General features: G+C 34.4%; 1 protein-coding gene across 1 annotated transcript in view; it reads left to right on the top strand.

The window, feature by feature from the left end:
* Cmtr1 (Cap methyltransferase 1) overlaps window positions 1-14963 on the top strand; it is a 378564-nt gene that overhangs the window by 236072 nt on the left and 127529 nt on the right. The window contains exon 15 of the mRNA XM_090398617.1: window positions 11978-12034. Within this exon, the coding sequence (XP_090254743.1) occupies window positions 11978-12034 (57 nt within the window). The remainder of the gene's footprint in view (window positions 1-11977; window positions 12035-14963) is intronic.

Here is a 14963-nt window from a genome sequence, read left to right on the forward strand (position 1 = left end):
TATGTTAAAAAGTTTTGAACAGAATTAAAGTTGAGCAGCTTTTACAGGTAAACTGTGGACTCAACTATACAAACATTATTGAAGAAAGCATGAAACCGTTTGAAAACAAGAGCCAAACCTTAGAGTCTCAGTGGTAAACTGTGAAAAAAAAAACGTTGATTCAGCTATAGGGAAGTATGTGGTGAAGTAGCTCAACATGAGTCATGAAAAGTTTTCAATAAGAATATAAAAGGTAACCAGGTAATATAGAAGAATAATCAGGAAGGTGGGAAAATGTTCTGGAGGATGTTGAAAAAAACTTAGAAACACAGGAAAGAGTACTATAATAGGAATCAAAGATGATAAAGGTGACATGAAAACTGTAGTAAGGATATCCTAAAAGTCTACAATAATTACTTTAACAGTTAAATGGAACAAGCAGAGACAGAACAGTAGTGGAAAATTTTCAAGAAGAATACAAATGAGTACATATCAATACTAGTGTTAGAAAGAGCTGTCAAAAACTTAAAATGTGAAAGGCAGCTGAAGTAGATGATATTTGACCAGAAATGTTCAAATATGGAGGTATAAAAGTTTTGCAGTGGCAACATTGTATAATTCAGAGGGACTGGTCAGGAGGTCGAATTCCAGAGGATTAACAGCAGAACCTCTCATAGGTGTCATCACCTAAAAAAAAAAAAAAAGGAATAAAGCTGAATGTGAAAATTACAGAGGAATTTCTCTACTTAGTGATCGAGGTAAGATTTCTGCAAGCATGCTTGAAAAGAGGATGGGAAAAATTGTGGAAGAGAAACTGGAAGAAGAACAAACTGCATTCATGCCTAATAGAGGTTTTCACAATCAGATTTTAACTTTAAGGCAAATAGTTGAGAAATCATATGAATATGACAAGAATCTGTACCTAAGTTTTGTAGATCTGGAAATGACATACAAGTGGAACATTACAATTTGTTTGATATAAAATCAGGGATAGGGAAAGGATGCACATTATCTCCACTCTTGTTTATCATCTATGTAGGTCAGATTATAAAAGAAAGTGGCATTAAACCTGATATTTGAATTTGAAATGTTACACTTAGCTATTTGGTTTATGCAGATGATGATGATGATGTACTCCTAAACACATCTAGTGCAAGTCTCCAGATTCAGTAACGAAATTGAATAATAGCTGTAACAAATTTGGCATGAAAATCAGCAATAAAAAGACTAAAACTATGAAAATAAGCAGGAACATAGAAAACTTCAGCTGTATTTTGAATGGAGATCCTATAGAACAAGTAAAATATTTCAGCTATTTAGGCACAGTTTTTAGTGAAGATGGTAAGTTAAATCTGGAAATAGACAACAGAATAAGCAAAATTGGTATGGCAGGGAGCCAGTTGAATAAATTTATATGAAATAAGAGAGAAATTAGCCAAAATACCAAACTATCAGTATACAAGGCAGTGTTCAAACCAGGTTTAAGTTATGGATCTGAGAGTTGGATTAGAAATAAAGCACTTGATCAAAGATTGGAACCACAGATATAAAAGTTCTTAGAAGAAAAAATAAAATGGGGCCTGAACAGATTGCATCAATGGCAGAATCCCATTAAAAATGAAGATATTTGGAAGGAACTTAATTAGCACTGCTCATGAATATGTGAACAGTGCTAATCAAAGGTGGTATGATTACTTCAATAGTAAATAGAATGAGAGAGGAATGGTTAGCAAAACAGGTGTTTGATGCCAAGATATGCAGATCTAGTGAAAGATTCAGATCTGGATGGATTGATTCAGTCAGAAGTGCTGTAGAAAAACAAAACGTTAGTTTTGACAATATTGAAGTGCTGACAAATAATAGACTAATTTGGAATGAAATTGTTGATAGTAAATTAATAATATTGTAAACTTAATCATGTATTGCTGTAATAGTAGATTGAACACTTCTTTGCGATACATATCAGGAAATTAATGATAATGATGACTATGTCTTCTGAATTATGCAGTGAAACTGCTGTGAAACTTTTATACTTCCATATTTGGTCATTTCTGGTGAAATGTCATCTCTTCCAACAGCCTTTCTACATTTCAAGTTTCTCATCTTCAGTTTTCATGTTAGTCTCAAAAGTCTGTCACAGCAGAGCAATTTGACTTCTTCGAAACCTGCTTAATGCTCATGATGGACTGGTTATTCCTATCTGCATCATCTACTGTATTTGTTAATTTGAATGTGTTCTTGTCAGTTTGCCTATTTTGCTGAATGAAGACTTGAGTTTTTACAGGGAACCCTGCTAACTCTATAAGATTGTTTAACTCCCCTTCATTTTAAAAAAACCTGATAAAAGTTCTTTGCATCTCAGATAGGATTTGAACCCAGCCTTTTCAACTGAAAGGTATCATTGATGTTGATTAAACTATGTTCTGCGGAATACATCACGAAAATCATGGAAATGACTACAGTTAGAGTACAACTTTAGTTTAATATAAACCAAAATAAACACTTGGCGTTTCGACCTTCACATTAAGGTGATCATCTGGAGTATACACACATATATAAAGAAATAAGTTGCACTACAATCTACATGGCATGCTAAAGTTACTGCCCAACCATTACAACTATTGGCCTGACCTCTGGTGGGGGGGGGGGGGAGAAAAACCTTGCTACATCTAAGCAACATGTTTACATAAATAAAAGTAAAATTACTTATATAAGTATACATATAAATTACAACCAACCTGTATGGATAGTGGCCAGTAAAAGCTGAAAAATTGCTGCTTAGAGTCCTAAAGTCTGAGTTTGCTGGAAACTAATTGGGCTGAATGTGTGCCATCCAAATTCTTGGGATTTTTATGCCATCATTATTGTTAAATTAGGATGGTTAATCAAAATTTCACAGGCTTCTTTATTTTATTTAACGTATGGCTCACATATGAAAAGTTACATTACATTAATCCTTAATATATATGGACATAGTAATAGACATATGTACAATAATAAGACATAATGCAGTCATAAAAGAGACACTCAAGAATCAAGAATAGGCTACAACTGAATGTCTAGGTTGATTATCCAATCAACTGCACTTGGTTGAAGTGCATGTTGAAAGCACATGGATGAAGTCTGACAGGTTTCCACTGTATGCATGTTGGACACATTCTGCTGTAATATGATTAATTGTCTGGTGGGGTGATCCACAGTCGCACCTGGGTGAGCCAATCATGCCCCATTTGTAAAGGTGGTCTGCACATCTGCCATGGTTGGTGCGGATTCGGTTAAGGGCAGACCAATTTTCCGAGGTAGGTCAAAACCCAAAGGTATCTGTGTTGGGTCCTCTAATTCATGGAAGATCCCTGTTGAAGTGTTACACCAGGATTCTTTCCACTTCTCCTTCATGTTGAAGCTTGTCTCTGCAAGATTTTTTGCTGTTAAGATTGGAGGGTGCCTTGACTTTAGCCTGTTTATTTCTAGGGGTTGACAACCAGACTATCTTCTCGATCTCCTGGTTACAGCACACATGAACTCAAACAGGCTTCTTTAAATTTCTGTTCATACCAAGTTTTTGTATGATGTAAAGAACAAGTACTTTTTCAATGAGTTTGGTGTAGGGTGTTAAGAGCTTGATCTGAGAGGCATGCTTCACCAAAATTATTAAATTTAATGTGTCATTGGTGTTCCTTTTCACAGATAGGGATTGTACGTCTAGTCTTCCCAATATAAGGTAAGTTACAGGTGCAATAGATGCAATAAACTCCAGGATGTGCCAATGGGGAAGAGGATCCTTGGAGGAGTTGAATGTGTTTTTATAATTTTAAAGAAGGTTTAAAAGCGACATTAAGATTATAATGGTGTAGGATTCTGATTTATTCTAATCAGAATTGATTGATTTTGATTTATTCTAATCAAAATTAACAATCAGATAGATATCTGATTGTTAATTTTTTCTGATAACCCTTTAATGTATGGGGTAGCTATGGTTTTAATGTGTTTTTAATTATTTTTGGTTAATATGGTTTTAATTATTTTTTGATGAAGTTTTATGAAGAACTTTATTAATAGCATTTTTGCTATAGCCGTTATTTATAAATGTATTACTAATAATTTTTAATTCTTGTTTAAGAGCTTGTTCATTAGAGCAAATTGTTATAGCTCTGGGGTTTTTTTTTTTTTTTTGAGGCTGTTAATGACTCCAAATGTTTGCAAAGGGTGGTGGTATGAGTTAGCATGTACAGACAGCTAGTATGTGTAGGTTTGCTGTAAACGGTGAAGGATAGACAGCCTGAGTGAAGATGTGTGACCATTGTATTCAGGCAAGGGAGTAAGTTGCGATTTTCAATTTCAGTAGTAAATTGGATGCGCTCATGTTGTTTGTTCAGGTGGCTAAGGAATGAGTTTAATGCTTGGCGACTGTGTGGGCAGATAAGGAAAACATCATCAACTTATCTCACCCACACAGGTTTTAGAGTAAAGGAATCAAGAGCACGTTGTTCAATAGCTTCCATATAAAAGTTAGCAATGGGGGGGGGGGGGTATAGGTGAGCCTATGGCCGTACCTTCTTTTTGTAGATAAAAATTTATTTTGCCACACGAAGCAATCAGGACCTGGACGAAGAGAGCCATAATGTCAGGCAGAAATTTGTTCTGTAAGAAAAGAATTGTGACATTTGTTTGTGAAAAGAGCAGAAATGTCAAAACTGACTAAAAATCATCTTTGCCGAGTGTTATGTTTTTAATTTTGTTTATAAAGTGTTGTGTATTCTTTATATAGGAGGGGAGAATGACCTACAAACTCCTTGAGTGTTGATGCTAATTTCTTGGCTAGGTGATAATTAGGGCTGTCTATTCCCTCAACTATCAGCTTGAAGTGGAACGTTATGTTTGTGTATCTTGGGAACACCATATATTCTGGGAGAATGGGTGTAATGGGGTATAAGTTTTTTAACAGTGTCTTATGGCCAAGAAGTGACAGACTTAAGTAATTTCACAGTTTTTTCTTTATCCTGTTATTCGGATTATAGTTCACAAGCTGATAGGTTCTGTTATAAGAGACTAGTTGGTTCATCTGATGGATGTAAGTTGATCTGTCAAGGACAACCGTTGCATTACCTTTGTCCAATTTTGTTATAATTATATCTTGATTAGCTTTTAATGACTTGATTGCTGCTAGTTCTGTTTTTGTAAGATTTGCTACATATGATTTTCTTTTTATTCAAAATATTGCTGGTTTCTTAACAAGTTTTATCAGCTATATTATTTGGAAGAAACTTAAAGCCTCTTTCTATGTGGTATAACATTCAGTTTATTAACAGTTTCTAGGTGCTGCTGCAAAGTTTAGGCCTTTATCAAGTAATACTTATTTAAGTAATTTTTTTTTCCTTTTATGTAAACATGTTGCTCTCCAGCTTAATTTAATCATCTAATAGATAATAATAATAGGACTCTAGCTTGATGTAGTAAGCGTTTTTTTTTTTGTTGTTGTTGTTGTTTTTCTTCCACCAGAGGCAAGGCCAGTACTTGTAATGGTTGGTCAGTAACTTTAGCATGCCAAGATTGTAGTGCAGCTTGTTTCTCTGTATTTCTTTGTATATATGTGCATACTCCAGATGATGACCTTCATGTGAAGGTCGAAACATCGAGTGTTTATTTTGGTTTATATTAAACTAAAGTTTTACTCTAACACGGTAGTTGTTTCCATAATTTTCATGATGTATTCTGATCACCGTGTAAGCATGAAGGAAAGGATGCTCTACTGAAATTATTCATTCCTGTTGAATATTATTTAACTATGTTCAACTGCTGTTCAGTCACTATTTGTTTCTTTTAACATGCTTTCAAAGTAATTACTGCAGACATCTAGGAGATGAATATTCATCTTCAGTTTTTAATTCACGTTTATCATATCTGTTTCCTTTACAGTACTCTTTATCCCAATTCTAAGCTTGAGTTATCTCCATAACAACATTTTGCCATCTTCCTGATATTTATATTCTTATCAGTCTTCACATAACTTTTGTTTAGTTACTTTTGCATAGTTTTCTTACAGTTTTCTCTGTATTTTCTTGGAGCACATGCTGTCTTACTTGCTTGTTACTTTCTTTCTTCTTTTCCAGGCTCCCCTCTTTTATTTCCTGAATCAACCATACAGTTCTGATTTTTCTATATTTGCAAACAACTTAACTAATTGTCTCCTTGGGCTAAATCAGTCAGTGTTTTCTTCATAATCTCTTAGTCACTAAGAGTTCGGAAACAAGAACCAAACCTTTTATTCTTTTTTGAGTAGTACTTATATATTTGAATCTTAGAGTTACCTCTGAAAGCCTGTTCAACTTTGATTCTTTTTTAAACTTTTGTACATATTTTACTTTTCAGCTTGAATTTCATTTTATCTTGCTGTAATCTCTGTGGTGATGACTTCCTGATGATGAAAATATGAGACCTTATTTCTTGTCTTCTTTCTCCCTGTGAATTTGTGCACATCTTTGTTGTAACATGACTTTTTTTAGAATACCATTGTGCTTATGCTATAGTAAATTGATTTTAGAACTCATGTTTTAGATAGTAATATATATCATTAAGGTAGGAAACACAAATATGTGACAGTTATCTGCCATACTCTCATATTCCTGAATTTGAGTTAAAATCATTGATAGTCTTAGGCCAGCTATCTGTGATTGGCTTAGGGTGGAGTTGTCTGCCCTCTATTTTCAAAAAAAGTTAATTAGAGCTAATGGCCTAACCGACTTCCTTTGGGGAATAAAAACAATTGGCAGATTTTTTTTAATGCTGTAGTTGTTCCAGCATTTATTTCCTGCCATTTTTTTTTTCATTCATATAATTGTTTTGCTAATCATTTGTCATTTTGTTTGATGACCACACCATCTTAGATTAACTCTGTTTACGCATTCTTGAATATTAATATAAAGTTCTTTTTTGATAGCTACATGTTAATATAATTTTGCCTGCAATCTGTTAACTTCCCTGATTTTCCTCAGAACTGTCATATTCATATGTTGAAATTGAACATTGTCTTGTGTGTTACTTTAGGTAACACACAAGACAATTTTCTCTTCTGTCTGTAAATTTATTCAGTTGATTTTTCCACCATACCAGTCTTATTTATTGTATTATTTTATTTCCATATTTAGTTTCTTCATTAAAAATTGTGCCTAAAAAATAAAAATTTGCAACATGTTCTACATTCCAACTGGGAATGTTGTCCTGGCTATTTTCAAAGTTTTTATTATTTTATTGCTGATTTTCATACCAAGTTTGCCACATCAGTTATTTAATTTGTTTGAAGACTTGTACTAGATTCATTTAAAATGATAACATCATCAATATAGGAAAAAAACTATGCTTAATATCAATATTAAATATCTATTTACTGCTTCCTTAATAACATGGTCCATACAGATTATAAATAATACAGTAGACACTTGCTATGTCAAATTCCAAATGAGAATTGTTTTAGTGCAGCGCAAGATATATACTGTAGTGAATTGGGGGGGGGGGGGGGATTGATAACCTCACCCCTACACACACACACACACATGCTCCATTCCCATGAAGCAAAGGAAATGGAAACAGTGGCTGGAAATAGAACAAAGGAAATGGGCAAAAAATCATGCAGTGCTGATAGAATGCAAAGGATTTGCAGGAACCAGACATAAAGAACACAAAACAACAACATAAGGTACAAATCCAAACAATAATGTGAAACATATAAGAAGGAACTAAAATAGTATGAAATTTTAAAAATGAAAATACAGAATTATATTTGAAATTCAAAATGTTGCAGTAGCTTAAATTAATATCACTTACCTGAAAACTTCAACAGTCATTCAGCTTTATAATTGGCACCTCTAGTTACAAAGAGGGAGTGGAGTCAGTGATGAAGATTAGTGTGCATTAGTCAAGTCATCTTTCTAATTGGATGGAGAACCAATGATGGGCAGTTTTGCAGATGACAGCTCATTGCACTCTTCCCTTTCATTTGATAAACCTTACTCTACACAACTCATCTCAACCTAAAGAACATCAACCACAATTGCCCTCAATTCTGATCTCCAGGCCATCCATCATCATCACCAAATTCGTGCCATGTACCCTCAAGGGGTGTACAGGATATGATAGTACTACATGAAAAAATTACCTCATTACTAACTTCCTATCTACAATTTTCCTCCAAATCAGTCTGTTACTTGTCAAGACTCGAACATTATTTATCAGATCTTATATTTCTATCGTCTAAGGCACTTTGTACCGTATCAATCCACCTATATCTTGGTCTTCCTCTGGGTCATTTTCCTGCCAACCTGGCAGAGAACACTTGTTTTGGTAATCTTTCCTCTCCCATTCTATTTAAGTGACCACACCACCTGAGATTAGCTCTGCTAACTCATTCCTGGATGCTGACAATGTCAAGTTCTTTCCTAATATCCTCATTTTTAATATGATATTGCCATTGATGCCATCTGATCATGCCTCTAATCTTTCTCAGGACTCTCATATCTGCGTTCTCTAGTCTTTAGTCAAGTGTTTTACTTCTGACCCAGCTCTCAGATCCATAAGTTAAAACTGGTTTGAACACTGTCTTGTATACAGCTAATTTAGTGTTCCGACTAATTTCTCTCTTATTCCATATGAATTTATTCAGTTGACTTCCCACCATACCAGCTTTGCTGATTCTGTTGTCTATTTCTATATTGAATTTACCATCTTCACCAAAAATTGTGACTAAGTAGCTGAAATGTTTTACTTATTCCACAGGTTCTCCATTCACAACACAGCTGACATTTTCAATGATTCTGCCTATTTTCATTTTTGTCTTTTTATTGCTGACCTTCATACCATATCTATTACAACAGTTATTCAATTTAGTCAATGAATCTTGCAGATTTGTAGCGGATTTATTTAGAAGTATACCATCATCCGCATAAAGCAAAGAGCTGACATTAACATCTCCAATTTTGATATCATGTTTAATACCACTTTCCTTCATAATGTGATTCATATAGATAATGAATGACAGAGGGGATAATGTACATCCTTGTCTCACACCAGATTTAACATTAAACTATCTTCCTGTATACTTCCTTCAATTCTAACTGCTGACTTACACTCAAATAAAGACTAAGTATTGCTTGACATAATGCCCCATTGATACCATATAACTGTAGCTTATTGAATAGCTTCTTTCTTGGCACCTTGTCATATGCCTTTCCGAAATCGACAAAACTTAAATACAGATCTTTGTTATATTCCCATGATTTCTCGTCTATTTGTTGTAAAGTGAAGATCTGATCCTGACAGCCTCTACTTGGCCTGAATCCAGCTTGTTCTTCACCAAGCTTTTCTTCCACAATTCTTCTCAACCGTTTCTCAAGTATACTAGCATAAATCTTACCAGGAACACTCAATAGAGAAATACTCTGTAATTCTCACATTCAGTTTTATTTCCCTTTTTATATATGGGTACAATGTAAGCTCTACTCCAATTTTGCCGCCACCTTGATATTTATTTTGTATGTTCTTGCCAAAGTCCTCCCATGACTTTTGTTTAGCTAGTTTACATAGTCTTTAGCTTTCTTACATTTGTCTCTGTATTCTCTAAGAGCACAAGCTGACTTATTTGCCAGGAACTTTTGATATGCTTTCTTCTTTTCCTTCACTGCCTCTTTTACTTCTTGTGTCCATGGATTTCTGATATTTCTATCCTTGCTGAACCTCACCACATGCCTCTCTGGCTGAATCAATCAGGGTTTTCTTCAAGGTTCTGCCACTGAATCTCCAAGGTTTGGTTCCTGTTCTCAAACTCTTTCATTTTTTCTTCAATACTCTTTGTGTATTTTAGTCTACAGTTCACATCTGAGATTTGCTCATCTTTTATTCGTTTTAAAACTTTCTTACATGTTATTCTTTTCAATATGAAATTCAATTTTATCCTGCTCGAGACCAAATAGTGATCACTTTCAATTTAAAATCCTCTGTACACTCTGGTGTCCTGCACCAGGGAGAAAACATCACTATCAACAATAACATAATCAATGAGACTTTTCTTATTCCTTTCCTTTTCTCTCCATGTGAATTTGTGCACATTTTTATGTTGGAACATGGTGTTAGTAATAACCAGTCAATGTTCCTGAGCAGAAATCCAACAGGTATTTGCCATTATTATTAGCTTTGCTCTTTTCTCTAAATTTTCCCAAAATATTTTTGTATATCTCACAATCACTTCCTACTCTGCTATTTAGATCCCCAACAAGCACCAACTTTTCCTTTTTCATTGTGTCAGTAGCTTTCTCTAGAGCCTTAAAAAATTCTTCCACTTCTACCTTAGTAGAGCCGTCTGTGGGACCATAGGCAGAAATAAGTCTCATTGTCCAGTTCCCCATTCTCATATTTGCCCATATCACTCTACTTGAGACTGCCATTTAAAAAGATTAGCCTCATATTTAGTGTTGAATGCTATGGCTACTCCTTCTTTTCCTTGATTGTCATTGCATGAATATAACATTTTGTATTTATTGCTCAGAAAGATCTCACCAGTTTTTGTCTTTTTTTTTTTTTCAGTCACCCCTATTATATCGATCTGGTACTTATCTAATTCCTCAGCTAGCTCCGTTTCTTTGCCATTCAGGCTTCTTATGCTGATAGTGCCGATTTTTTTACTCTCGTGATGTTGAGTTGGGTTGTGCTTTCAGATTTGTTCCAGTAGCTGACTTTTCGCTGTTCACCTTGGTTACCTGGCGAGGGGCTTGTTTAACTGGGCGACGCCCCAGCCGGTATGAAATTTTGTCATGTTGTCCCATCATTTTGTATACTGGTTTAAGCCAATAAGAATACAATTTGGTTGGCTAAATCTCAAATTGCCAGCCCATCCTCGTTCGTTCAGTAATCAGGTAGATACCCCACAGGGAGCACCACGAGAAGATGAGGATTGGACATTAGGTCAGAAACCCAGAAGTCTTGGTCAGTTCTCTGCATTCCTTTAAAGGCTATGTGGAGGTCTCCTCTCAGCTATACAGCTTTGATCCTTTTCAGCATGTTTATTTTTATAATTTCATACTCTTCTAGTTCTTTCTTATATGCCTCCAGCTATTGTTTTTATTTGTACTTTTTCATGTTGTGTTTTGTATTCTGTTGTCATTATGTGATTTCATGCCATTTCTTTTACTTTGTTTCCTACAAACATTTTTGTTTTTGTTTAAAATTCCTGCCATACATAAACATTGTTCTCTGGTCAGCATACAGTTTTCTTGCATTTTCTTTGTATTCTGATTGTGACATTATTTGCTAGGAAATTCTGTTTGCTGTCATGATGGTTTTAAACTTTTACTGTTTATAATAGTGAACTTAATAACTCCTATAGAACAAGTTTGTTGTATTTTGTTGTAATGCATCATTTCATTATATCGGTGTTCACTATATTGCAGGTGTACTAAACAGTAGAGATAGGGTGCAGCACGGACTTATCATCAAGCCATCTTCTTCATTTCACCTTACACATTCCAAATTATAATGAATACAAGTATCACTGTCCATAAGGTTTTATTTAAACCATACAAATTTAATGTTTTGAAAGTTTCACCTGGATATTTTATCACAGGTCAGGAAATTATGATGCAGATTAGATATTAAAATTAATAAAATAAATTATTTCAGAAAATTTCTGAAACATATGTAACATAAAAATTTATGTTTAAAGATTAAAGAAGAGGAAAAAAATAAGTGCTTGTTTCATAAATTAAGGAAGGGTAATCAGTTTCTTCAGAAAGATTGAATGATTTGTGATAGATTTTGAGTATAAGATTGGTTGATACTCTATATCAGATATTCTTTACCAGAGTATGTAATATTCAAGATCATACTGCAATCTGTATGTTCTTAAATATGCTAATTAGCAAAATATGATATGAACTCTCAGTCAAAAAAATCAGTAATAATGTAAAACTATAGGATATGATAGCAAATGATATATCTTATTGATGTTTTTCAGGTTGGGACGAAGGCAGATAATTCACTTATCGAAAATTAAGGCATTTGCACAGAATATGTAAGTAATGGAAATGCAGAGTAATTATCATTGCCATATTTCAAATTAATGCTCTTAGTTTATCACCATATACATAAAATTAATGGGAATTTTCAAGTATTTATTAATACAGTAAAACCCCTTTTTTTTACACTTTTCAGGGGACTGATGGAAAAAAAGTGTAAATAGCAGGAAATGTAAAAAAAAGCATTAAAAAAAGGCTGAAAGATGACTTACTGCTAGTATGTTAGTCTACATACTAGATTACAAAATTTAATAACTGGAAATAAATGAATTTACAATTACTTACATTTATATATTTTAAAAAATCTTTAATTGTTGATTGTTTTTTTTTTTTGAAATAGCACCATATTGCTTTGCATTGAGTTCAATGCTTGACCTGTTTTTTACTATCGTGTTCAAAGTGGACATAGAGTCCAAGATCTTTTACTAAATGCACATGTGTTCTGGCATGCCAATCTACACTTCGCAGAATTGCCATCTTTTCTTCTACCGAAATACATTTTCTGTCTTTTTTCTCTTAAGTTGCGGTGATGGATAATCCACCACTGCAACTTAAAAGCAACTCTCACACGCTAAATTACATAGCAGAAATTCGGCAATATCAATTCGTACTGTGATTGAAATATCACAGTATCACTCATCACTACATTACTGCTGCAAGCATGCAAGTCATCATGATGGTGGAAACGAAACTACAGCCGAAAGCAACGCCATTTGGGAACAGAAATGCTTAGATTTCCGCAGAAATCGAGTCGAAAATCAGTATTGCTACCCAAGAAAAAAACGCAAATCATGGGAAATAACGCCCACATCAAGTTGTTAATGGCGGGAAAACAATATAGCATAAGAATAGGCCTTAAGATGGGACCAACGGAAAATGACTTAAATGGCGGGAAAACTAAATTGTGGGAATGTAAAAACGGGGTTTTACTGTATTGTCTTTAGTGAATGGTTTAATTTATTTATAAACAGAAGTTGCACCTCTCTCTCTACTGGCTTTGATGTGTTTTTATATTCACCAAAATGCGAATGTGAAGCATATGATAGAAATATGGATAAGAAGTGCTAGCCACCAGTTATCATCATTAAGAGGTGTGATAATTCTACACACTCAGGATAACCTTTAACCGGATTTGCCATGTTTGTAGCTGCATGTCAGTGCCAGAGTACTAAATAACATGAAATGTATAGTCCCTTACTGTGTGCTATACTGTATAAGGATTAGAAATGTAAAAATATATTGTATATGTTATACCTCTATTTAGACTAAACATATACAATATAGTTTTATATTTCTCATCCTTTTGCCAATTTGTTGTTACTGACAGGACAAATAACAGAAACTTCCATTCTGAAATATGTTCATTCATAAAATAACTATAAGTCAGTGCTACTAAGCAGCATGGAACAAGTAGTTCCTTACAATATACACAGTGTAGCTGTAGTTTTAGATTTTATATATACAGGTATCCCTTGCTTAACACGCCGAAATTAATTGCGCCAATCCCTTGATATATGTGGCAAGAGTTTTGATTAATGCTCCTTTAAATTTACCACACAAAAGCATGCAAGCCTTGTGACATGAGCATGATGACGTCATTCCTCCCACACAGCTGTGCTCCTAGACCTGAGTCCCAGCCAGTTACTTTGCTGCTAGAGTTAAGAGTGGGTGTATTACAAGCTCCAGTTGTTCTGTTGCACGCATTTAAAATTATGTTCTTCGTAAATTTTACAGCCCATTAATCATCTTGAAGAATAAGAACAATCCCACAACCGGGTCATTAAACAAAAAAAAAAGAGGAAAGTACCTTAGATACAAAACTTGATATAATTAAAAGATTTAAACATGGTGATAATAAAAGTAAGATCAGAAGCGAATTTGGTTTTAACATGTTCACTGCCAACTACGAATATACTCGTAGTTGGCAGCGAATTGGTACAAATATACTCGTATGTCGATTGCCGCCGGCTACGAGATTACTCATACTGACCTTGAAGAAGTGAAAGTGCTTGGCGTGCAGTAACAAACTATGCCTGAGGAATGTGGCAGCGAATATGTTAATGAATCTACAATACGGACCAGTTTATTCGAAGCTGACGAGTATTGCGAGCAAGGTAAAGTTGCATCTCTGCAAGTATGCAATGCACACGTAACCGGAGTGCTATAATGGCTGAAATGGAAGATCTGTTGATTATTTAGCTGGAAGACTGCAGTCAAAACAGAATTCCAATTAATGCCTATAATATCAAGGCCAAAGCTCTAAGCCTGTTTTCGTGACTTAAAGAAGACGATTCAAAATTCGCAACTAGCAAAGGCTGGCTTGAAAATTTTAAATCTAGAGCTGGACTAAAGAATGTGAAAATAATAAATGAAACTGCAAGTTCCGATGAAGATGCTGCATTTACATTTCCTGCTGAGCTGTAGAAAATTATTACAGAAAATGATTATGATTACCGCTAAATTTTCGATGTAGATGAAACTGGCCTCTGTTGGAAAAATATGCCATCTAAAACTTTTATATCAGAAAAAGAAGCAGCGCAGCCTGGCTATAAAGTATCAAAAGACTGCTTGGAGGGAATGCTAATGGAGATTTTAAATTGAAGCCGCTGCTTGTCTATCGAAATCAGAACCCAAGGACTTGAAAAGGATGTAACAAGAACTCTTTAATTTGGCAGGTGAACAGAAGGCTTGAATTACCCAAAGTTTATTCGAAGATTGGTTTAAGTCTTATTTTTGCCTGGCAGTTGAAGCTTATTGCAAGAGAAATAACTTAGCTTTCAAAACTCTTTTGCTTTTAGATAATGCACCTGATCATCCAAATTCTCTCTATGATTTGTGTGAGAATGTGAAAGTTTTATTTTTTCGACCAAATACAACATCATTGCTACAACCTATGGACATGGCGTCATTGCAACTTTCAAAGCC

Source organism: Typopeltis vanoorti, chromosome 10 (assembly GCF_054136105.1).
Source record: "Typopeltis vanoorti isolate ZY-2024b chromosome 10, IOZ_Tvanoo_1.0, whole genome shotgun sequence".
NCBI classification, from domain to species: Eukaryota; Metazoa; Arthropoda; class Arachnida; order Uropygi; family Thelyphonidae; genus Typopeltis; species Typopeltis vanoorti.